Below are 26,790 nucleotides of genomic sequence, written 5' to 3'. Positions count from 1 at the left end.
GAGACTCCACTCGCTTTTATGTTCGTGTAGGAATTTTGAGATTCCCTCATTCAAACTACAACTTTATTCCTGTAAAACTACTACTAACTGGTCCTACCTGGTGCAACATTTTACTTGGAAGTTTTTGGGTTTTTTTTTTTTTTTTTCCATTTTCATTGACATTTCATACTCTGAATAATCTGATTTCCCGATAGTTTGATTGTTTTTTTTCTCCCCAGATGAACACAAAGGCAGAATTAGCAGTGCGTGTCAGCCACTTGCTGTATCAGTCAAAATAAAAGACTGATAAAACCGAGACGTGCCTCGCAGAAATGACACTCCTCAAAAAGACAGCACAAATGATCTCACATCTCCAGCTTCGAGCAGCCCGTGGCAGTGGCAGATGCCTTCAATGCAAACCTACACACTAATTTACAGCCAAGCTAATCTGCTTAGCCTCTTGAATAAACCCACGTACACAGTACTTCACCCACATGCTGGTCGGCTGCTAAGCTAATCTTTTGCTCCACATTTGACTCCAAGGGCCCTGGCCATTCACGTCACTTAAGACCACCCCTGCGTGCTTTAAATAAAATCATCTGCAATGGGAGTGTGTGTGGGCTGTGACAAATGGCCTAGTCTGAACCGTGGAGAAACGTCTGCATGGGATTCTTCGGTGAGGTTAAGGAGAAGGATGGTCACATTGGTCCAGTGAGCGAGGATGCAATTAAAGCGGGAGACGTTTGAGCTGAAAAGAGCTGAACTGAGTGAAGAGTGGAAAAAGTTGAGCAGAGGGGCAAGTCAGTCATAATTTGTGGACCGTGTCAACCACTGTTGCGTGTTACTCTTCTCACTTTATGACACACCTGCAACAATCAACTGAGCTGGCATGAATGACAAATGGTGCGGGGGCAGGGGCGGGCTCGTGTTGTAGTTTGTTATCTAGCTGGAGATTGTGCTTCAACCTTTTTAAAGGGCCTGAATTAAAATTCTAAAGTACTGGCAACCACGTCAGGGCGGATCCCGCTTCTCTCGCCAAAAAGTCAGCAGCAGTAGAATCTAGTTACCCATGGCCCACATGAGGACAAGTGGTTTAGAAAATGGATGGATGGGTAGTTTATTTTTATTGTAATGGCTTTCCAGGTTGTACTCCACTTCTCTCACCAAAGGTCACCTGGGAGAAGCTCCAGTTACTTTTTTACTTATGTTCTATAGGTGGGGTAGTGCTTCACATACAGTAGCTGGGGTTTGTTTAACTGGCTCAATCTGCAATCCACTCAGAGATTTGGCATTCATCCTCCAAATTGGCTCATAGATTTTTTTGTATAACTGTGATTTTTATGTTGGTAATTGTCATGGAGTCCGTATGTTGAAATTGTGGTTAGCACGGCTGCCTCACATTTGAGGTTCTGGGTTTGACTCTCATTTGTATGTTCTCGTTGTGGTTGCATGGTTTTGTTTTGTTTTGTTTTTTTCTTTCTTCCCCAGGTACGGCAGCTTCCTACTACTTTACTAGCGAGGATAAGCGGAACGGAAGATGAATGAATGCTAGTTAGGTTCATTGAAAACTCGAAATTGTCCATACGTGAGAATGTGAATGGTTTTTGGATGGATGATTGGCTTGGAGGTGGTCAAATGTAGTTTAGCGGTTCACGTAGCAGACTTTGGTGCAGCAAATGGTGGGAGACTGTCAAACCAAATCAAGATGATGTGGACTTGGAATGGCTAACCAGACTATAATGACCATCCAGTTACCAAATATGATTCCCTGACCCTAAAATTCATAAAGCGCGATATAAACGCAGCAAAAGGCACATCAAAATGTCATCTCAAAGCTTCAAATGAGGAAATAAAAATCACTGATTATCATTATGGCACCCGTCTTAAGTCCTCTCTGCGCTCCTCATACATACTTAAACAGTGAAATCATTGAAGTAAATGTTAGTTAATGACACTCCAGCAGGCAACTCCGTGTGTGTAAAACAACATCATCATTTTCTGTGCTGCTGGTGCCGTTGAGTCTACCTCAGCTGACTTGGGGTAAAAAAAAAAAAAAAAAAAAGTCACAGACTGACTGTGAATTGACCACTGTGTGTGTATCCCATGCCACCTGCATAAACGCCAGCTGTGTGTGAAGCACCACAATACCAATGGGTGTTAATTTCACATTTTGTACATCTGACTTCTATTCTTTTGGGATGCGCGTGTGGGAAATGTATGTCTATTCATCCAGAAAGTAATGTGTGGAGTCAGCGGTCACTGATATTCGATGGGATTCTTACACACCAAACTTTTACAATCATGCCATGGACCTTGCTTGAGTCATGCCGGATCATAAAAAGGACTTCCCCAAACCGTTAACATACATTGTTGAAAATGTCTTGAAAGAATCACAATAGAGGGGGGCCTAAGGGGTTTGACTGATTAGTTAATTGTTTAAGGCTATTGAGTATTTTTAAAATTGAGTTTTATACCGATCGATTAATCAAGTGATCGGATAAAAATTTATTTTGAAATATTCAACACAACGTGCACGTGAGGTGCAGGTATTATTTTTGTCCACTTGTGGTCACCATCCTCACTCTTCTATTGTAGTATCAGTGACTTTGAGTGTGTATGGCTTTAAAAGGCGGCTCCTGGCCCGGCCTGTGACATGGGTGTCAGCAAATGAGAGTTTTGAGTTGGCTGGCTTTTACTAGCTAAACCATTAGCCAGTCTGCATGTTGAATGACTCAGCGCGAGTTGTGGCCCGTGTATGAATGTTTTGTTTTTGTTTTATTGTTTTGTTTTGTTTTTTTACCGTTTGCTCAATAAAGTGATTAAAAGTGCAACGGTGGCTGTGCCTATCCTTAACCACCTCCAGGGGCATTACAATCCATTCTGACTCTTGAGGGTAGGCTATATTAAATTTGGTAACCTCAATACATTACCTTGTGTTGTCAATTGTTGACATGCTGTTGTACATATTACACTTGATCTTCCTTGTTAAGTGTCAAATGATCTTCAAGTTTGGACATTCAGTCTTTACGGACTCTTTCTTCCTGACTTTCCACCATCCCGCCAATTTATTGCTACACGCGGTAGTGCTTGCGACTGCAGTAATATTAGACCATGTGGAAAACTGATGCATGCAAAGCTTGGAAGCAGAGATTTCGCTTCTGGGGTACGTGTTTTTTTTGTTTTTTGTTTTTTGTTTTTTAAGAATCGAATTACTGGAGTTATTCGATTAATTGTTGCAGGCCTTGGTAACATTATGGAAAATGTACTTTTAATATACTTGCTTATGTGGAAGGCGTGCCCACCTGTCAAGTGTGGAATTAAACAACCAAGTAAATCTTTGATGAGCAACCTTTTACTGAAAATGAGTCTGTGAACGAGCTGCTCTGAATTTCACGAAAATCACCACTTTAACAGGCAGTGTCAATGGGGCTATTGCCAATGGTCGGCTGGCGGGTTAATGGTTATGGTTATAGCGGTGGGATGGGAATACATCACAGGCATGTAGGTGAACGTCAGTACTTTAACGTGTGTGTGCGTGTTTGTGTGTGTGGCCATGGAAGCCATATATTGATGAATAACTCATATCAGGGAGGTAAGAGCACTGCTGAGATGTATGTGACATCTCATTTAAGCGAGATCACTGCACTTCATTCCCAAGGGTGCGTGTGTGTGTGTGTGTGTGTGTGTGTGTGAATGAATGTAGTCTATGTATGTTTGTTCAATCACAGCCAAAGTGCGCGTTTTGGAAAAAAAATGCACAGACTGATCAATCCGAATAGAAGATGATGGTGTACACACACACACACACACACACACACACACACACACTTATTTAACACCTAAAGGTCAATGTGATGTGAAACACCAAGCACGCCGCAGGTGACTGATAGAGTTCTTTACGATTCGTCTTACTGGCTGCCAGTGGGCGCGAGAGCATTCATCTGGAGCGTCCAAAAGGGAAAAAGTGTGCTCGATGAGGCAAAAAAATATATATAAAAATAAACTGCTGTGAGGCCCGAACAGTGATAAACAAAAAGAGAGTGATGAGATTTAAAAAAATATTACTGTACACTCTCCAGCCATCACGTTTGTTTTTATTCAAATAGGTTTACACTATCTACATTAAGACAGCATACGCTCATCGGTCATACCATTAGGTACACTTGCACAATATGTTTTAGTGATTGTAGTTTGCAGTGCTTCTAATACTGTGGTAATTTCTACATTTGCATTTTCTCTCAGTACATTGGAGATCTGGATGGCGTTTCATTGTTGTTCAGCAACATTCTAAATTCTTGCTCAAAGACACAATATAAGAAAAAGTCAGACAAAAAAATGTACTGGGTACTTTGTTGTTTAATTTCACACTAGATGGGTGGCCAGGCACTCCAGACATAAGACATTAGAAAGTACATTTTCCTGGCGTTCAGTTCACATTTCCATTATTACTCAAATAATAGTTTTGGTATAAAGCTTATTTTTACATCTCTAAAATAGAGTAAAGCTGGAAAAACACGCTCATTCTAAAATTCTGCTTTTCATATTCTTCTAGGTGAAGATGAGTTTGTCGGTATTCTCAGGCACAAAGCACGCCCGCTATCCCCCATCCGCCCCTGCATATGGCTCCATATATTTGCCTCCAAGCACCTTCCTCTTTCCACCTGTAATTTCTGCTGCCTCTGCTCTCTCGCGCCGCCCGCCGACGTCTCCCTAAGTGGCTCATCGCATTGTAAGTACTGCAGTGAGAGTGTGCCACATGCTGTGTGCACTGTTGCACTCAGACAACTCACCTCAAGAACATGGTGTTTTTTCACAACTTTGTGCATGCCTCTATTGGGGGGGGGGAAATCTGTTAAACCATTCATTCAAGCCCATTGCTCCCGCAGCCAGCCCCAATGGCATCCTTACATCATCATTAGGTCAATTGTAATTATCACACTAAAGGACAATTAGTCGCTGATGACTGTAAACAGAGCAAGGTTGATTTGTGATTAAACGAGGCAACACATTGGGGGAGCGCTCTCAATGTATATTAGCACCAGCAATGGCTCCATTAAGGAGTGAAAACAGAGCTGTTCACCTTTCAATTTCCTTTCTCTACACGACTGACTCAATATTGAAATCATTTCCTCAATATGAAATAACATCGACATCTATTGTAATCTGCACAATGCCTCCAAGTCAAAATAGGACTTGATTTCCCTCTGTTTCATCATCGACATGGAGCAGAGGTGGGCAAACATGCAGGCCACATGCAACCCGCTCTGTCCTTTTGACATTAACAAGTCAGTTCTGTAATATTTGTTGTATTAATTTAGCATGGTTTCCCCCCCCCCCCCCCCCTAAAATCAATTAATCAAACAATATATTTTACTAATATACTTTGTCGTAACACTTCGCAGTGCGGCATGCTATGCTACAAGTGTGTGGAAATAATTTACCAAAAATGAGACCGGTAGTGTGGTCACTTGCAAAAATATACATCCATCCTCAAATACTACAATAAAAAGCACTAGTGAAATAGAAACGGTGAAAAAGAGAAATGCTTAATTTTGGAGAGACTGGCTACGATGTCCCGTCTTACAACACGCTGTGCCATGGAATGCTAGATGAAACCAGAGAAAACCACGCGCAGGGCTCCCACTAAATACAACAACTACATTCAGCGTAATGATGAATTTTATTGTGAAGAATTTGTTTTAATTTGTTTCTAAGATGGTTCGTCTAAATATGTTTTTAAGTGAAACCAGTCCGTGGCTTAAAAATGGTTCTGCACTGTGCTGAAAAATTATCAACATCTTCAATTCATTGTTTGACTTAGTTGTTGAACCCCTACTGCACATACACATTGAACATTTTGTATTATTTTAATAAATAACCAGTAATTATTGATAACTAAATCATGAATAATACAATTTTTTAAAATGAGTAAGTTGTTATTGTATTGTTAAAATAAACAATTTTACATGCAGATTGTAGAATTTCTTTTTTTTAACCTCATCTACGAATGACCTGGCCTACTTGTCTATTTTAAAAATCAGATTTTGTCCAGCCTGGACATTTGACTTGGCTAATGGAGCTTTTATCCCTCCTGTTATAATGCGGGGCAACAAACTGACTCGTTTTAAAGTTTAAAAATCAAATCAAATGCACTTTAAAAAAAAAAACACTCAGCTCAGAGTTAATTAAGGTTTTATGGTGGCAATCTTGTCTGGAACAAATTAACTCACTTTACCTGATTTGCTATGGGAATTGACTATGAAATTAGAGCAATTTGGAAGTCTCTAGACAGATTGTATGGGTGCTGCATTGAAAGGCAAAACAAGAGGATATACGTTGATGACATATTACAGAGAATAGCCAAGATGGTCAGGAAACATTAGTGGCAAAAAAAAAATGTGTCCATACCTTCTGTGGAAAAAGTAAGTTGTTCGACATGCTGTTTCACGGATTCAGAGACAAATTGGTTTTACTTTCCCTTTTAGCGTCAAGGAGCGCACAAAACGACACAAATGAGGCTTGCTATAACAATTTTTCAAAAGATAATTGGGTCTCACCTGATGAAGTGCGGTGAGGCCGTCTTCATTGCAGAGGTCTGGGCTCACATTGTTTTTTAGCAAGTAGCGCACTGGTGGAACACAGACGGAGGAAATGATTAATGAAACCTGACAGCTGAGAAATATTGCTATTACGGTATATCTCCCCATTCGCTTGAATTAATTTGCTCGCCTGTGCAAATGCAAGCTTTGTGCTTGTACACTAATGAACTACGTGATGGCTAAGAGATGAATATAATTGCAAATCATGTTTTCATTGATTTTGTTCATTTTGACACAAAGTATGCAAACATATATGGAGAAATAGAGGGTCTGTGCTCACGAAATAAGCCACTTTGATAGTGCATGATATGCTCTGCTGCCAATACTTCGATACACAATGTGAACAATAAGGGGTGCAGTCACAATGGTGCATGATATGCTACTATAAACAAGTGGTTGTAAAAAAAATTATTTACACGGTATGTATGGTATGCTGCTATGCCGCTAATAGTAATCTACACAAAGAACATATGGGATTTCGTCACGACAGTTCATAATATGCTGCTATGTTGCTAATAGCTCTATACACGGAGAACATAAGGGGTGAAATCCGTGGTATTCGCGAGTATGTAAGGAGACGGACTCATGAGAAGGAATGAAACGACGTGACAAGATCCATCCTTAACCTTTTGTCAGACGGGGTAGCTGCCAATCAACCCTCATTCCATTAGTCCATCACAGTTGTGGGAAATTCAATCTCTCAAATTAACAGTCCTGCTGGGATGTTACCTAATTGACCTTGGGAAATCCGGATGGCATTGCCAGTGTGGGTGGGGCTATTTTTTATTGGGGGGGGGTAATGACGCATAGGATTATAGCGTCTACCGTCCTGCTGGCCAAAACAGATAAACCCTCCTCCACTAATACACAGAAAATAAATCAGCAATGTGAACTTAGGTAAACCTCTGAGCAGGAAGTGATGTTACTGACCTCCTGCTGTCATCTCTTTTTTTCACAAAAACATTAGGCCAAAGAATGAGAGATGAGAGGGATTTCATGTTATAATTATTGTGTGTCATCTAAGTAGTCACTCATGACCTAATACACTAGACTACAAATACAAAAACACTCACTCCTGCATACACACTGCATATCACTGTATAAAGGACTCCAGAATTGGCCCGAAGCTTAAAATCTTAGGGGCCCAAACAGAACATTTTGGGGCGCACACTGTAAATGGACTTGCAAAGAAAGTAAATACAGTAGTGCCTTGAGATAAGTGTTCAATTTGTTTCGTGAACATACTTGTAACTCAAAATGCAGAACATAATTGTAACTCAAAACGCTCCAAAAAAGACAAAAAAACTGTTGTAATATGTATTTTAATGAGGAAAACAAATTGCACTCCATAATATTATACTTCATAAAAAACATGCAACTCGACATAATTAAATTAAAAAGATTTAAACCGTTTTTGTCACGCTGCATCCAAAACAAATGCCGTTCCTTGCATGTGCCCGCCTTAGACCTAGGGGCAGTAGGAGACAGACAGATAATACTATACTGGTCATTGAGGGGTTATTCTGAATCCCACTTGACTCAGTCCTTGCCTCTTTGCAGCAGCCAATCATATTGCAGCAGGACATGTCTTGCCTAGAACTCAAGTGGGGTTCATAATGTCTCAAATGCGCTCCGAACTCCTCAGTTTGGCACTAATATTAGTCGTTCTACGCAGAGGATAGACTATATGACTGCGACTACTGTTATATTGTCTGCTTACATATTGCTGAACCGTTTGTGATCAAGCCATTGCTTAAACATATATGCAAAATAGCATTAAGCTAGTCTCGCCTTTCTTTAGGCAGTTGTTTGGCAGTTTTAAATACACGAGATGTCCTTGTCTCTTTCTCGTTTTATGACTAGTTTGACGAACTTCCAACTGGGAGTGGCATGAAACAGCTTGATTCCTGTTTTGATTAATTGTTCACTATTTACCAAACTAAAGTTTGTTGAGTTCACTGGCACCATACAGCACTTGTATCTCAAGCCTGCGCTAGCAAGTCATAGCTAAAAAAAAATAATAATAATAATAAACGGTCGAACGGCAGCTCATATCTCGAAAAACCTCTGAGTCACTCGTATCACATTTTCACTCATTTGCTGATAATACGCTGTCCCAAAAACAGAATTTCCTTCCCTTTTCCACCACGAATGTTTACTCACCAAATGAGTGGGACTCATTATCAGGATTTGTCTTCCCTGGCATACAAGTTTTTTGGGGGGCTTATAAGACTTATATGAACGCTGCAGATTCGTGCAATAACCCCAAGTCCTGCCTCTTTTCACATATTAGCCAGTTACAGTGGTCATAACCAGTGGTCATGCTCAGATGTTGAATAAGTCAATCTAATATTTTAGTTGTACAGCAAACATCTCACAAGTATTACACAGAACACCAACAAGGGAGATGTCTGTGCTGGTCCGCTAATAGTACAGACTACTTAAATTGGTGATCTAAGGTTGCCACGACAGAGATGCTATTCTCCTTATTTTGATCCGGCGTGCTGTCAAAACCAATTTGAGACATTATACATACAACTTTTTTGTATTCTGATTTGATGTATTATTCTAGACCTAATAATGTATTCTTGAGCTTTTAGCTGCTTTCATGTACCTTTTTATAAAGGAGTAAAATCACTATGTTCTCGGGATATAAGTGATTTTGGCTTTATGCACAGTGTAAAAATAGATGACTTTGCCTGAGGATTAATTTACTTTAAGAGGAGCTGGCATCTTTTTGCTACAAGTGCTCTAGTCTGTTTGGAACAGCTCCTAAAAAAACTTCCATTACTTTTTAGCACAACATCCTGCCGCAGATAGATACTCCAATATTATATTCGTTTCGGATTTTTCTGCTTCATGGGCTTCCACTGGGACTCTATTTGTGTAATTCCGGTATGTCCCGCTTGGTAGTCAGCTGCATTGGAGCTGGTGTGACAGAGTCTGTCTACTATGTCAGTCTGTCGTTAATATGGCCAAGGACAAGGTTATCTGTCATACGCACACACACACACACTGATTTGTATTAATTGAAAGGGGGCGGGAGCCTTCGTTCGAAGCATCACAACAGCAACAAACAAACGGGAGGCTCTCATTATTATCAGTGGGAATCAAGACCTAACATTCAAGTCACAGGAGCTAACACAGGTGAGCGAGACAAAATCATCCCAGTGAGATAGGAAAAAATGCAGAATGCCAATTAGAAAGCTTTGTTTGTGACTCGCAATTTAATATGAGAAACTAAACGGCCTCAATACAATAGAAATTACATGACTTTGAATCATGTAGCGGTGAGGCAGAAATGGTCCTATAAAATGAGACTTGGAACAAAGTGAGAGGGCTCGAGGCTTCACAGCTGCTTGAGAAACATTAAACCTGTTAAGCACATAAGGGGCTTGACAGTGCATGATATTCTGCCATGCTGCCAATGCGACTACACATCTAGTTGCGAATGAAGAACGTGGGGTTTAATCACATCAGTACTTTATATTCTGCCATGCCACCAAAAGGACTGGCAAATAAAGAACACAAGTCACGACATTGCATGATATGCCGCTATGACACCAACAATATAATACAAAGACAGAACAGAATGGTTGTAGTCATGACAGTGCATGATATGCTCCTAGGCCATCAATATTATTATATGCAAACAGGGAACATAGTAAGTGGTTTAGTCATGATGTATTTTAATTTTTCTTTGGCTTTGTGTTTTATGATTTACTCGGTTGTTTAATTTCATACTTGATGGATGAGCAGGCACTCCAGAGACCCAAATATTTCTATACAAGCCATTAAAAGGGAATTTTTCAGTTTTGCATCATATGTCCCCTGGAGAATTTTTTTAAAAGGTTAAAGTATTCTGAAGTAACAGTGACTTAGCTCCATCAGTCTGCGCCACCATCCCTTAAGAATGAGTAAACACAGACACACACACACCCATCTTTAAAAAACAATCCATTAGATGGAAGAGTCACCATGGCGATTATCTGCCGTCGCAAGCAATCAGCGTGCACATTTCGCACACGACTTCCTGGGCGGGCTCGGTGAATTCCAAGCGACAGGGGAGGTGGACAAGATGCTTCCCAAAAGATAAAAAAGATACGTCAACAAACAAGGGCACAGGAAAAGGAGCGCACCCTTCCTTCCTGTTATCTCGACGTGGGCACGCTGTCAATGCTGCTAACGTTAGCGATAGGACTGTCCCAAGTGGGCTGAGAGAGAGTTCAAAGGCAATAATGCGGGTGCCACTGTGGACCCCCCGAGTCATAACACTTATTAAAACGCTTCATCCTCATAGTGTTCTTTCAGTGGATATAAAAAAATCTACACACCCCTGTAAAACAGCGTGAACTCTTTCACCAACCTAAAATTCATAGAATTTGGAATCTGACCAGAATTGCAGCCCCTTAAGCTGCAGAGAATGTTGACAATGGTTAACTTCTTTTTTCAACTTGTTTGACAATAAAGAATGCAAAAAAATATATATATTTGTTTAAAATCGTGTAAGGCACATATCACCTTTGCCTCATGTTTTAATATCCATGGGTGACTTATATTTATTCTTATGGCAGGTTAGAATGTTAGAATACAATTAATGAAGGTTTTAATTCTATTTCCATTATTTTCCATAGGAAAGTTTTTCTTCACATGAAACAGTATTCTTGTCATGCAAGTAGTAACATTTTGTTGGTGAGATGAGAGAAGAGGACACTTTATTGCATGGATGGCTGCTGAATCACAGCGTAGCTCCCGAGGGTTCTCGGCTGTCGGGCAACGAGCGACAGGCTAAGTTAGGTTCGGCTAACATGCATAATGCAATAGGCGAGTCCGGGAATTGACGATTTTCCACACAGAAGCTCACTTTGTGATATTGAAGCGGTAAATCATTGTTGTGCGGCAATAACATCTGCCACGGACTCCGCCTCTGTCACACATGCTTAAACTACGCCGTTGAGATACGCTTGATATGCTTTATGTTATATGACTAAAATGTCACTGTGGTTTGTTTATAATCCCTCTCAGAGAGCGACACGCTGTCAGACTATCATGGCAAGTGTTGTCTAGTCATCCATTTTCTATAGCCTTTGGCAAGAGAAGCAGGGTTCCGCCCTGGACTCATCGACAGTCAATCACAGAGCACATGGGTCCATCCATCCATTTTCTTTCGCGCTTGTTGTCTTTTAGATCGCAGATGAGCTGGAGCCTATCCCAGCTGATTTTTGGATAGTGATATGGGGCCAACCCTGGACTGGTCACAAATCAATCAGCTGTTCAGCCATCATTACAATTTTGCAGCATGATTATACTTGTAACATGGTTCTTTAAAATGAAATATGATACTCTCTCGCCTTATAAAGCAGCTCCCGGTGCTAACTGGAGGCAATCGCTCATTCGATTGTTCCAGAACCCCACTTCATTGTGGTATTAAAGTTTTTTTAAAGATAAGGCACAAACACACACATAGACACACTCATAGTATACTATATATAGTATCATAGATTTGTTTCCCCACAAGCAAGCTACTTTTTCTTCCGCACAAAACCCACAACAATACCAGAAGAGCGCATCGGAATGTGTTTCTCGCGGCTTGGTACAGTATCCTTCCTCGGCAGCATGGAAAGTAGGCCACATCCATAAGTAGCATGGAAATGACATTGGTTTTAGTAGGACGTTCGGGGAGAAGAGCAGCAATATAATTAGCATTCCGCCACGGTTTATAATTATCCTGCGCATGATGACCTGTTGAGGGACGTTAATTGTACGCTATGTCGCTGCAGGACAGGACGATGTAGAGGGTCGCTACAAAATAGAATAAACATAACATGCGATAGCGTGGCTCTATAATACGAATGGTGTCATTAGCAAGCAAATCCTTCACGTAATGTTTGCAGACATGCCGGCAATTCCCAGACGTTATTAGCTGTGCGGATGTATTTTTATTTTCGCATGTTGCCAAACACTCAATGAAGTGTACCTGAGACTGAAGCTTTTCAGTGAGTGTGTTAGATTAGAGCACGTTTGATGGAAACCTGCTGGCAGCCCGTAAGAGAATTTGACATTTAATGCTAAAAACGTTAAACAAACAAAGCTTTAGACGTGTTGTTGTTGTTGTTTTTTAAACCCCAAAACATTAAATCCACAAATACTCACTGTATGAAGGACAGTTTACCAAAACAAGGTAAAGTCATATTTAAAAATTATGAACATCTTGAGACTGCACCGATTAATTGTTTTAACAAGATGAAATTAATGAGTGTCTGTGTAAATTCAAGTCATTTTTCTCAGAATAATCATCATGCTTTCAAAAATGTATTTATCTTTTTTTTCCCTCTCTCCTCAGAACAAGATAAGATACATTGAAAAAAGATGGCTCTTACCTTGAAATTCATTGTGTACAGACTTTATTAACTTCTAAACTCAACTCATTTTTCTGTGAATAATCAAATTGGAGGTGGCACGGTGGACGACTGGTTAGCACATCTGCCTCACAGTTCTGAGGACCAGGGTTCAAATTCCGGCCCCGCCTGTGTGGCGTTTGCATGTTCTCCCCGTGCCTGCGTGGGTTTTCTCTGGCCACTCCGGTTTCCTCCCAGATCCCAAAAACATGCATGGTAGGTAGATTGAAGACTCTAAATTGTCCGTAGGTGTGAATGTGAATGCGAATGGTTGTTTGTTTATATGTGCCCTGCGATTGGCTGGCGACCAGTTCAGGGTGTTCGCCCGAAGATAGCTCGGATAGGGCCGCGACCCTAGTGAGGATAACCGGTATGGAAAATGAATGAGTAATCATAATAATAATAATAATAATTGGATCTAAAGCATTTTTTTCTTCAAAATGACATAAAAGCCAGATTTTAAAACGATTGATCTTGTTTACAACCTCTATGAACCTTTGTTGAACATGTTGCGACTGAGCCAGTGATTTTTATTTTTTTTTACAGGATAAATATAAATTGTAAAATGTGCAAATCTGGGTGAATTAATGTCTCAGAATAATCTAAATGGATTTATAGCATGTTGGAAAAAAGCTTGTCAACACTAATGGGATGAACTTCGACATCGACTAGTCGCTGATGATGTGATTTAAATTTCTTTCATTACAGTACAAAGAAATCATAGGAGGAGGGAATGCTTCGGAATAATCTATATTCATCGACAATGAACAATGTCATACACAGAATTTACACAGAACATACACGTTATAAAACAAAGTGCATCGATGTGAGGTGGATTATGGCTCGTGTCAGGTGATGATCCAACCAGAGAGAGAGAAAAATTCGGTGTATGCAAATAATCACAGACGTCTTTGTGTGCGGTAGAAGAATTCTACGCTCTTCTTCCGCTTTGATAGTGTGTTTTGCATTGTGTATCAAGGGGTTCAAACAGCTGGCAAGGCATATTCCACAATGCAAGTTTTTATTCACAACTGCAGGCAACATGCGACGCTCCCGGTCCACCGGGCAACATCCAGGGATCATCGGCTTAAATATCCTTGTAGCCGCTAAAGTAAGGCCTTCAAAATAAAAGCACGCCAGTATGACAACACGGTTGCAGCCCAGTATGAGCCGAAAGATTATCGAAATCCTGGCTTTATTTGTCCTTTTACTGGTACTCCCTCGCTTACTGAAGCAGCATATTCATAAACATAAGAACATTTAAATCAATTATGACGGACTAATTTTATTCTGCGCAGTTGCCTGTCGCTGCCTCATCCTCCAACCAAGAAAACGGGATTAACAACTAGTTTACGTCACACTCTAAACGTTATTTTGGAGTAGTAAAGTCGACTAGTCCATACAACCCCTACATCATATCTCATAGAAACAAATTGTCCAGTGTTGCTTTCTGTTTTTTTATACTTTACATTCACTAAGGCCCTCAGAGGATTGAAATAAATGGTCCCTTGTTGATCGCAGCACAACTATGGCTCTCCAAAATTGTCCGACTGTTTTTTCACCGAGCCAAACGAACACGACACAGTATTGTTTCCAAGTCTGGGCCAGACTGGTGTTTGATCTACGGACACCAAAGAGAGTATATAGTAGTTCTAAATAAAGTTCGAGGAGACAAATGTTTGTTTTGTGTCTTCTTGGCTCTGGAGTCTCTCCTTGTGCAGCTGTGTACCATAAAGATGCCTGACACCCGCTGATTACTGGGAGGAAAAAAATGGTTAGGCCAGCAGGGAGTCAAGCCAAACTGTGCGAGTCCCATCTTGACAAGTACATACACTATATTGCCAAAAGTATTCGCTCTCCTGCCTTGACTCGCATATGATCTGAAGTGACATCCTCTTCATAATCAATAGGGTTTAATATGATATCAGTCCACCTTTGACTGCTATAACAGCTTTAACTCTTTTGGAAAGGCTTTCCACAAGGTTCAGGAGTGTGTAGGGAATTTCTGACCATTCTTCCAAAAGTGCATTTGTGAGGTCATACAGTGATGTTGGACGAGAAGGTCTCGCTCTCAGTCTGCACTCTAATTCATCTCAAAGGTGTTCTATTAGATTGGTGTCAGGACTGTTCAGACCAGTCAAGTTCATCCACACCAAACTCTCTCATTCATGTCTTTATGGACCTTGCTTTGTGCAATGGTGCACAGTCATGTTGGAACAGGAAGGGGCCATCCCCAAACTGTTCCCATAAAGTTGGGAGCAATGAATTGTCCAAAAGCTCTTGATATACTGAATACTTCAGGGTTCCTTTCACTCGAACTAAGGAGCCAATATTTTGGACAATTCCATGCCCCCAGCTTTGTGGGAACAGTTCTTTCATTTCTTACATGGCCGTGTACCAGTGCACAAAACAAGGTCCATATAGACATAATAAGAGAGTTTAGTGTGGATGAGCTTGACTGGCCTGCACAGACTCCTGACCTCAATTAGAGAAAAGACTGAGAGCCAGGCCCTCTCGTCCAACATCAGTGGGTGACCTCACAAAAGCACTTCTGGAAGAATGGTCAAAAACTCCCATAAACGCCCTCATCAACCTTGTGGACAGCCTTCCCAGAAGAGTTGAAGCGGTTATCGCTGCAAAGGTTAGATCGTCATATCGAACCCTATGGATTAGGAACGGGATGTCACTTAAGTTCATATGTGAGTCAAGGCATGTATGTGAGGCAAGCACCGGCCAAAGCTTTTAGTGGCTTATCTCCCAGTATACAGCTGGAGTGTGTCACTTCCCTATAGGTACTTATATCTAGTATGTGTTCTACAACAGTAGTGAAATTCTTTCTTCACATTAAATGAGCACACACAACATTGTGGAGCGACCACGTCAGTTAGTTGGAATGCTGATTGTCAAAGATGTCGTCGACTACCACCGAAGTAGCCTGTACAGAATAAATAGTCTTGGCTCCCTGGAACATACACATGGACCCACATAACTTTGTGGAGCAACCTTGTCAGCATCTACTGGAATGCTAATGGTTGTGAAAACGTCATCTTCACGTAAGGAAATGTCTAGACCCGAGATGGACTGGTCAGAAAAATAAGTGGCATCGCTCTCCAGGAACATGAACATGGACACATACAACACTGTGGACTGACTGCATGTCAGAGTCTACTGGAGCGCTAATGGATGTTCAAATGCAGTTTGTATGTCAGGAAACCGTAAGAATCGAGGTAGATTAGGCACAACAAATGGGTGGCGTATGTCCCCAGGACATAAAAATGGACACACACAACATTGTAGAGCGAGCTCATGTCAGAGTCTACTGGAATTAGAATTGATCCTTAAAGTGCTGACTTCACATAAGGAAATGGCTTGACTTGGCAGAACAATACATAAGTGGCTTAGCTCCTCAGGAACATGAACATGGACACACAAAACATCGTGGAGCAGCCACGGGTCAGAGTCTACTAGAGTGCTAATCCTCATTGAAGGAATGAAGACGGTGTCTCCACATTAGGAAATTTTACAAACTGAGGGAGACTAGGTGGAACCAATAAGTCGCGTAGATCCCCAAGACATAAACATGAACACACAACATTGTGGAGGGACCCCAGGTCAGTTTATACTTTCAAGACACTGTGTCCTCATACAGTAACATAAGAGCATCTTTAATACTGTGCGGGGAATTTATTTGCAACATGTCCTAAATCTCCACACAATTCATCTGAAAGACTGTTTACATGCTTCAATAGGTGCTGCTGTTTTGGTTAGGAACAGGGTTCAAATGGGCTGAGCAGTTGACTCTTCAATGTCTGTGTGTGAATGTCTATGAGCTGAGGCAATTGCTGTTTGCTGTTATTTTTTTTCCTGATTTTTTTTTGGGGGGGGGGGGGGGGTTTGCTGGATTTGGGGAGAGGCATTTATGTGATTTATTTGAGACACTTGCCGAAAATAAATAATAATAATAATAAAAATAAACCGATGCATTGATGCAAATACATAGCATGTCTTAAAGAAATAAAAAGGATGGAACCGCGTAAGATTATCAGTCGTATTCAACCTGCCTTTTAAAAATGACATTTCTCTTCTGCAAAACATTAATCTGCTCTTTAAATATTAAGATTTAGGTCAAGATTAGGAGTGACAAATTGAATGGATACTTTTAACAGCGTCATAGTCACTTTGCTAAATTTTTAAATTAAACACAAAAGAGGTTTCAAACGAACGTTTTCAATGAATACAAGTCGCTTATTGTGCTCCTGGTGTTTAACATTACTGCTCTGTGTCCCACTAATGAGGCATTCTGGTTTGGTTTGGTTTGGTGAGGCCTAATCCTCGACAGATAATCCAAAATCCTATTTTGGGATTACAGGAAGGGAGGGGTGTGTGTTTGGGGGGGGGGGCTTTACCTTCATTATTACAAAGGAGGGTAAGTGGGCAGAGTCATTTAAGGCAAAATTGTTCAATTTAAATGATCTGATTTGGTGTATTTTGTCACTATGACCAAAATGAGCGCTGATATAAGGTCACAGTTGGGGAGGAGATGAGATCACCCAAAAAAAACAACCAAAAAAACACACACGCGCCGCCCTGATTGACGTCGGCATTTTAGACCTAGAAATCAGCCTGATTATCCTCCAGCCCGAGGTCAATATGGCAGCTGTGATGATGCAAAATCCACATCTGAATAGCTCGAGGCCATGCTGGCCTCAGGTTACCAATGGAAGTAGAACTCTGGTTGCTGCCAGGAGATGTGACGGATGTGGAACAGACAGGGAGACAAACGGGGCCCAATGCCGGTGGCCAAATCTATTCAGTCACCGTTCCTGCCGTCATTGGCCAAGCTACATGTCAATCATTGTAGCATCACTAAGTGGTTGTGAGGTATGCCCTGTTCCGCTTTGCTGTGGCTCATGTTTCTGTCCAAGTCTGAACAGTTTGACTCTACTATCATAGTCGGTGTTTTCAGTCACTGTTCATGTAGTTACTGGTCGATCTATATGGCGCCCATCATAGCACCACCAATTGGTTGTAACGTTGCTCAGTGTGTGTACACTGTACTGTGCTTATACTCTATGTTGTCATTGTTGTTGTCAGGCACTCTTGCAATAGTTAAAAAAAAAAAAAAAAAAAAGTGTTTGCGTAATCCTGCTCACAAACAAACATCCTGGCTCAGTGATGATAATGTTGATTGTATGAGAGTGCAATCAAATGAAGGAAATGAAAATGAGTGCTGAAAACGACTATAAAAGCGAAGGACACAATGACGGAAGGGATCAGTGAACTGCTTGAGTATAATAAACGGGCTGTTACTGATGTGTCACATTTACACTGGCCAGTCATTTGCTAAATGATGCGACTGAATAAGCAAAAACGTCAGTCTGGTCTCAGTAATCCTAAATGATGTTTCGTGCGCAGAATGAGTCAGTCACTCTTGCCCGAGCTGAGCCACATAAACCCACCGTGTCAGTCAGCAAAGCGGCAAACGTCTGGAGGAGTCTTTACTCGAATGTTAATTTATGGAGACAAAGCATGAGAGGAAGGGGATGGTTTAAAAAAATAAAATAAAATAAAAATTGTTGAGTTGGCCTCGAGTCTGCCCTGAGAAGTCATAAAAATTGAAGCTAATCACAGAGGGCTGATGGGAAAAGAGAAAGGAGCTGAAATTACAGTAGTGTCAGTGTTGAGGCTGACAGAGCATAATTAAAACATAGCAGCTCTGTTCCACAGCAGTCTGCAGGCGAAGACTGCTACTCAGACGATGATAATCCTGACACTGTGTGATAGATGTCACAGGCACAAGGATACATCTTATCTCAAGTCCTGGTGGCGGTGTGGCTTCAAGCACCAAATGACACTTCAGTAATCAACTGTGGCATAATGTTCATTGCATCAAGTCAATGACAACCGCACGACAAGGGTACGTGAACTGCCTGAACGCTCCCCGTCTTTAGTCCGGTGATTTCATGACTATAGCAAAGGGTACGGTCAGTATGTGTTGTAAAACAATATGGTCTGTTTTAAAGTAGACATTAGGCATTTGTTCATAATTTCAAACAGTTCCACGGTGTCTTAATCAGAATCATATTGGTAAATATGTTCAAATACCCAAGGGTCTCTCGTAGTTGCAGTCACTCTAAGTACTGTAGCAAAAAAGACAAAATACAATGCTATCTTCACTTAGAAGTATAATTTCACCAAGCTTGTAATTCAATTTACAACTTTGAAAGGCCATCAGCGGTTAACTTTTTCATTCCCATGTGTGAACAATAGCATCCATGAACTGATTATATTATTATTATTATTATATTTACTGCATGTTTTTATTTCAGATGGGAAAAGTTAAATCTATTTGTGGTAGGATCTTAATTGTCTTGAGTAGATCACTCATGAGGGCATGACACCTATTAGAGGCACGGCCACTATTTGAGGAAATATGGTATTTATATTTATTAATGAAGCTCTTCCCGACATCTCAGCTAGTACAAATACCACCAAGCCTGCCACAATTGTATGGCAGTGTGACTAAAAACTGAGCATTATCTTTAGGAAGGCCGGACTTTTCATACAGCTCTTGTATTACATTTTATTAGATTGTGCAGGCAGTCATATTGTTGCGGCTAGACTCTGCATAAACCAACAGGTAGCCTTATTGTTATGATAGGACCAAATGTGCAATGCAAAATACACAACGTATCATTTTCTGCTTTGGTCCAGAGAACCGAATTATAAGCGTGAACACAGCCCATGGCAAGGTGACCACAGATAAATGATAATCAAGGACAAAATTTGAGCACTTTTCCTCCTCTTCCGATCAAAGATCAGCAACAAAAACAGATTATCGAATGTCTCTTCAGGATTACACTGAGCGATTATCTTGTGGGGTGTCCAAAGAGTGATTTCACCCACCCACCCCCCAGGCCCCCATCTCAATCTTCTCAGAAAACAGTCATGGCTGAAAATTCTAAACGTAAAACCTGTTCAATATTTACGATAATGTAGATTGCATGTATGTCTGTGTCTTGTTACAATGACAGTCTAGTTATGGTTATGTGTGTGGTGTGCTGTGTTGGTCATCTTGAGTACACCACACACTATAACGGCAATAAGAACACACTTGCTGTTCCTCGCTAAGTGTGTCTCTCAGTTAAAAAAAAAAAAAAGTTAAAAATCAATGTGTTTACACTGCTTCAGAACACTCCAAACTGTTCATATTTAATCGTTTTTTTTTAGGTAACGACTTTACCAACTGCGTATCTCATCTTTATTTTAATCGAAAGTGTGCAAGATGTCGTAAATTTCACACAGAAAGTGTCAGCTCAAGCAACTTCTGTTTATGAATCCGATATTAACTCGTGAATCACTAACTAAGGGTAACAATCAATACCAATACTGGTGTGGGAGGAAGGGGTTTGGTCTATAGGTGTGAAGCAAGGCCACTGGAGCATGGCGCAGGCAGTTTTGGCAGGTTCCTTGAAACAGGTTCCTTGTTGCCACAGATCACTACTTAGCTGAGCATAGAGGAAAAGTAAATTGCCAGAATACCAAAAAAAAACAAAGAGGCTCTATTTTTTACTATACTACACGCTAGTAAACAATATGGCCGTTCATCCTATGAGAGCCGAAATAATTAAAACAGACAAGCTGTTCTCTTGTGTTTGGTCTTGGTCCAATTCCATTAGAAACGTGTTAGGCAGCAGCAGCTGCAGGGGTCTTTTTGTAGAGCCACTACTGATATACAGTTTGCCCCCACTCGTGCTGCTAATTATGCTAACAAGATGTGAAAAGCAGCTCTCAGTGTGATGCAGCGCGGCTCAACATCACAACAATCTGCGACCACAATAATCATAAACAAACACAGCAAATGGTCTATAAGTTCTGGTGAATGATTTCTGGGCTATTAGCTGATCAATTGTGCACGTTTTGCTGAATTGTTTCTGCATGCAGGTGTTCAGGAGGAGTTGTAGGCATTATAATTAATACTACTCTCTGCCTATAATTAATGCTTCCCACACAGTGTCAGTGAAAACTGAGCGTTGTTATCTTTGTATAGAGAGAATTTATGACATGTCAATTGCAATTGGATGTCATTAGGGCATTTGTCTGTTTTGTCTCTGTCTCATGTCGTACTGGGCCAATGGGGAGTACGGGTTTCGTCACCATGGTGACTAAGGCCAGCGCTACGGGTGACTTCACGTTAAGTCCCGAGTCTAAGACAGCGAGTGAGAGCCCCTGACGACAGCACGGATCGCTACTTCCCCTTTTAGAGGCAGCATTTTATCACCAAGCCGCTGAATTACATTTGTCGATTACTGTGTGGATCCATGTATTTGGCACATGCAGAGGGAACATCACCAAACACCCCAACACCCACAACAACCCACGACAACCTCACCGAGCCATCAAGAATGTGCCGCTCATCAGAGACTAGCGCTTATCTGTGCGTACAATAAAACTCAGTACAGCTCAAAGCTTATTTTATGACTTAGCCGTAGAAGCTTGAAAATGGCGGATCTTCACCCAGCCTAGCGGTCAAATCATAGGTCACTTGTCTTTGAAGTCATTATTTTCAAAACCTGATCCTGCATTATTTGTGCGTACGCATGGTCTGAGAATGTTCAAAAACCAAAAACGAACATACTGATGAATCACAGATTTGTGGGTCAAACGTGTGTGCACAGATCTGTGCTTACCCAACACACTCATTGTGTTTTACTGTTCTACCGGCGTTCAATAAACGGCTGGAAAATGCATTGGTGACTACGGTTCTCCTTTCCCACATGCGAGGGCATTACACTTAGTAGGTGTACCGTAAGAAAAAATATCACTATTATTAAACCACTGTTTTCAGTGATATACCAGTAGCTGAGATTTCCGCGCCAGACGGATAAGTTCAAATAAATCAGTGGTATGGCAGGGTGCAAATGGTGAGCCACGATATAGTGGGAGAACACTGTATAAAAGCAACGAAAAAGTCAATTTTCTATAATGCTTCCCTTTTAAATGGGTCATTTCAACCTGTAAAACAACAACAATGGGTTTAATCAGAGTTCTTATTATTCAGAGAGCTTTTCCAAACCCATTAAGAATAATAATAAAATATATCACTTAATTAAGTCGTTGATCTTTACTTTCACCCGTGATGGATCAAGGAACAATGCGAAGATGTCTCCATGTTGCCACAAAGTAGTCCTACGCAAAGTCATGTGTTCTAATTGCGTCAGATTACGCCTTGCTCCAGTGCCGCTCGCATGCGGCCATAAGCTCGGTAGCAGGGCCGCTGCGCTCCAGCTAGACAGGAGGCACAAGAAGAAGACAAAAAGCTCCTGAGAGAGCTCATTTGCACACAAATAACTAAGCAAGAATCCTTCTTCCATGAGGCCGCCTGGCTCGCTGCTGGAGCCTAAAATCTACTTGCTCCTCCTGTGTGCTTTTTTATGCTAATGACATGGTAGGAAGAAGGGAGAAAAACAGGCGGTGAACCAAAAGAAAATGTGAGCATCTAAAAATGGACCATGGATTTTAGGTTGAGGCTCCTACAACATCGAGTTGGATGTTATAATTGCCAGTGGTGTGTGAGATGTAATTAGCGTGTTGTCAATGGTGAAAACGCGCTGCTGAAACTGCGACATGCTACACTATTCAGAACAAAGTAGTCAAAACAATCATTTTGAAGCCTATGTTGGCATAACAACCAGACACCGAGGTTTGTGTCTTGAGGGTCAAACACAGTGAGACAATTACATTTGTAACCCTTACGAACTATGGCTACGAACGATCGGGTAGGGACTCGGTGGTGCACTCAAGTCCGTCGGGAAAAAAACAACTGCCGAATCAGAATTTTCAGATTCGAATCACAACGAATCAAATAATAACATACTAATTACTTTATTGTGACAAGAGCAGCAATGCTTCCACGCCGCATTTACTTAAAAAAAAATATATATATATTTCACAATGTTTAGTCTCTGTTTACGACCAATGCCATTTTGACTTCCTGCGCATAGTTTCTGCGCATGTACGCTGTTGTAGATCTCTGCATAAAGTTTGTTAAGGACTGATAATAAATGCTACCATTCGATACGTTGCCACTTCTCAACCAGTAAAAATACCTATTACTACAACCCCAATTCCAATGAAGTTGGGACGTTGTGTTAAACATAAATAAAAACAGAATACAATGATTTGCAAATCATGTTCAACCTATATTTAATTGAATACACTACAAATACAAGATATTGAATGTTCAAACTGGTCAACTTTATTGTTTTTAAGCAAATAAACATTAACTTAGAATCGTATTGCTGCAATTCCAAAAAAGCTGGGACAGGTAGCAAAAAAGACTGAGAAAGTTGCTCATCAAACACCTGTTTGGAACATCCCACAGGTGAACAGGCTAATTGGGAACAGGTGGGTGCCATGATTGGGTATAAAAGGAGCTTCCCTGAATTGCTCAGTCATTCACAAGCAAAGATGGAGCGAGGTTCACCTATTTGTGAACAAGTGCGTGAGAAAATAGTCAAACAGTTTAAGGACAATGTTCCTCAACGTACAATTGCAAGGAATTTAGGGATTTCATCATCTACGGTCCATAATATCCTCAAAAGGTTCAGAGAATCTGGAGAAATCACTGCATGTAAGCTGCAATGATTGCCGAAAACCAACATTGAATGCCCGTGACCTTCGATCCCTCAGGCGGCACTGCATCAAAAACCGACATCAATGTGTAAAGGATATCACCACATGGGCTCGGGAACACTTAAGAAAACCAATGTCAGTAAATACAGTTCGGCGCTACATCCATAAGTGCAACCTGAAACTCTACCATGCAAAGCAAAAGCCATTTATCAACAACACCCAGAAATGCCGCCAGCTTCTCTGGGCCCGCGCTCATCTAAGATGGACTGATGCAAAATGGAAAAGTGTTCTGTGGTCCGATGAGTCCACATTTCAAATTGTTGTTGGAAATTGTGGAAGTCGTGTCCTCCAGGTCAAAGAGGAAAAGAACCATCCGGACTGTTATGGACGCAAAGTTAAAAAGCCAGCATCTGTGATTGTATGGGGCTGTGTTAGTGCCAATGGCATGGGTAACTTACACATCTGTGACGGTACCATTAATGCTGAAAGGTACATACAGGTTTTGGAGAAACATATGCTGCCATCCAAGCAAAGTCTTTTTCATGGACGCCCTTGCTTATTTCAGCAAGACAATGCCAAACCACATTCACGTGTTACAACAGCGTGGATTCGTAGCAAAAGAGTGCGGGCACTAGACTGGCCTGCCTGCAGTCCAGACCTGTCTCCCATTGAAAATGTGTGGCGCCCGTCGTACCCTCTTATAAAGCACCCTCTTTAGTGTGATTCCATACAGCCAGCAGACTCATACATAATGTAGACACTATTACGATAGCCTCCTAAGGCTGGATTTACACTGCAGGTCTTTAGACTCGGTTAGAGCGTACTAGATACAGCATATCCAATGTTCTTGACTGTCTATTTACTGTATGTAACTGTGTTTACATTTATTACCTAATGCCCATTGGTTTAAATCCACGTAACCTTGGCATTATTCCACTGGCCGCCATCGGCTTTCCTTTTCGAACGGTCGATCCATGTACCTCTAACGTACCATATTTATACCACATTTAATGCACTATACTTTTGTTACATTTGATTCCAAATCGTGCCACATATTCTGCCAAAAAAAAAAAAAAAAAAAAAGGAAAGCCTTATGTTTAGAGGCGTTTACATGACATGTTATGAACTGTGTTCAGTCTGGGTTTGGGCGAAACCCGAGGGGACCAAGTGAGGTTATCGACCATGCGAAAAGCTCCCGAAGAGCGTCCAGCTGCCACCCAGGCTGCATCCTGCCTCTTTCTTTCATCTCAGTCATCCTCACATGGTCGCATTCATTATGCGGCAGCTGAAGGCAGACAGATCAATGGAGCCACGCCATCAGTGGTAAGGCATTTGCAAAGCAGACGCCAAACCCAAGAAATCTTCTATCAGGTGTCTGGTGTTACACGTCTGTTGAATGTATTCATTCCAATACTTAATGCGTAACTCATTCACTGCCGTGTACGTTTATAATTGTCAGCTGGAATCTACCGATGTATACATGTATAATCGCCGAGTAGATTTTTCAATAGGGTAGGCATGTAAGAGGGTCTTGCTCAGCTTCTCTTGGAAATTCAGGTTTGTAAACCACTGTAATGACTAACAGCTCTGTCGGTGGTGGTGTTGCATCGCTTTGGATTGGATCAGCACAGATTTTGACTAGACCATAAAGATGGGCGGTGAATCACGGCTTGTCACGTCAATTATGAGGGAGAGAAATACCAACAATTTGGAACTCAGAAAAGTACATGCACCTCACACTTGAACGGAGTGTGCGTAATTATGGTATCAACAGAGTATGTGTCGGGACAATTCGTAGAAAGTGTGTGTCAGGATTGTGAGAAAAGATGGCCTAGTTCATGGAGGGAATGAGGAACGGCATGTAAGAAAAAGCCACTAGCGTTCAACTTGTGCTATGCTGTGAGTCTGCTTGGCTCACGGCGCGTTTCTTAGTTATATATCGTTCATAAATTATTTTGCCATCAGAAGCCCTATTGTTTGAAGTGTCACAACAGCAAAAAAATATTAACATTAGCTTTTTGGTCAGTGTTTTTAGTGAAACTAACTCATGTTCTACTGCACTAATTCCCCAAAGACACGAAATAGGGTGTGTAATGATTCACTTTGACCAAAGCATCTCATAGAAATGTTATTAAGACACGTGGGAGCTGTTTTAAATTGTGGGAAAAATACATCATATGGCTCCTTTCAAGAAAATAGTGACGAAAAAGAGGGTTAAAGCTGTTTGGTTGTTAATGTTGTGACAATAATGTAATATGATGGCTTGACATTTCAAAACGGTTTACACAAGAGCCTTTTTCATCTGAGAAAAATGCGCAGCTTTAGCGTAACTGATGATTGCAGCTTTAGCGTAACTGATGATTGCTGTGCCCCTTTTCCATTTCTACGAGAATATTTCCTCCCCTGACTTTAAAGACAGCTTGCTCAAGCAAAGCGTGTGTGGCGGCTGCATCTGCCACACTTCAATCTTCTGTATGTTCGAGTGAAATGAGAAATCGCTTCTAAAAAATAGCCGCCTACTATAGTTCTCGAGTCGATCCAAACTGTTTTTGTGTTTGTGCCCAGGCGCAAAACACTTACTATCTCCAAAAGCGGAGGGCGGGGCAGGCGCGCCATTCCGTAAAGAAATTTTAATTATAAGACTGGAAGAGTTTGTGCTCGGCGTGACAACTCCATTATTCCCGCGGTGATAAAACACTGGCCTGGCCAAACACATTCAGCTCATTAACTGGCAGCTCAAGTGGGCACGATCAGCTAAGTGGTATTTTCCGGGGGTGACACTGAATGTGGAGGGACTTTTTCAATGTGGCTTCTCTGAGCTTTGACCTTGCACAGCCATCGTACACTGAAGTGACACAACGTGAGCTAGAAAAGTGCAGCACACCACAAAGCTGTTGCACAAACCAAAAAGAATTGGATTGTCAGAAATTTCATCTCTTATCAGTCAAATACTCTCATCTGTTATAAAAAAAATATCTGTCAAAAAGGAATGTTTATACTCTTAATATTACAACTTGATTGTTGTAAAATTAGAATGTCATTCTTGTAATATGGATTTATCTTGTACTTTTTTCATCCATTAGGACTTTATTGTAAAATGATGACGTACTATTTTGACTTCCTGTAAAATGACTGGTTTCTTATATTACATTTTAATTCTCATAACATTACTTTTTTTC

General features: G+C 41.0%; 1 protein-coding gene across 1 annotated transcript in view; it reads right to left on the bottom strand.

The window, feature by feature from the left end:
* ppp1r16b (protein phosphatase 1, regulatory subunit 16B) overlaps positions 1 to 26,790 on the bottom strand; it is a 63,981-nt gene that overhangs the window by 14,461 nt on the left and 22,730 nt on the right. The window contains exon 3 of the mRNA XM_061688280.1: positions 6,537 to 6,607. Coding sequence (XP_061544264.1) covers positions 6,537 to 6,607 — 71 coding nt within the window. The remainder of the gene's footprint in view (positions 1 to 6,536; positions 6,608 to 26,790) is intronic.

Source organism: Phycodurus eques, chromosome 10 (genome assembly GCF_024500275.1).
Source record: "Phycodurus eques isolate BA_2022a chromosome 10, UOR_Pequ_1.1, whole genome shotgun sequence".
Classification (NCBI taxonomy): Eukaryota; Metazoa; Chordata; class Actinopteri; order Syngnathiformes; family Syngnathidae; genus Phycodurus; species Phycodurus eques.
This window is presented reverse-complemented; position numbering and strand designations above follow the sequence as displayed.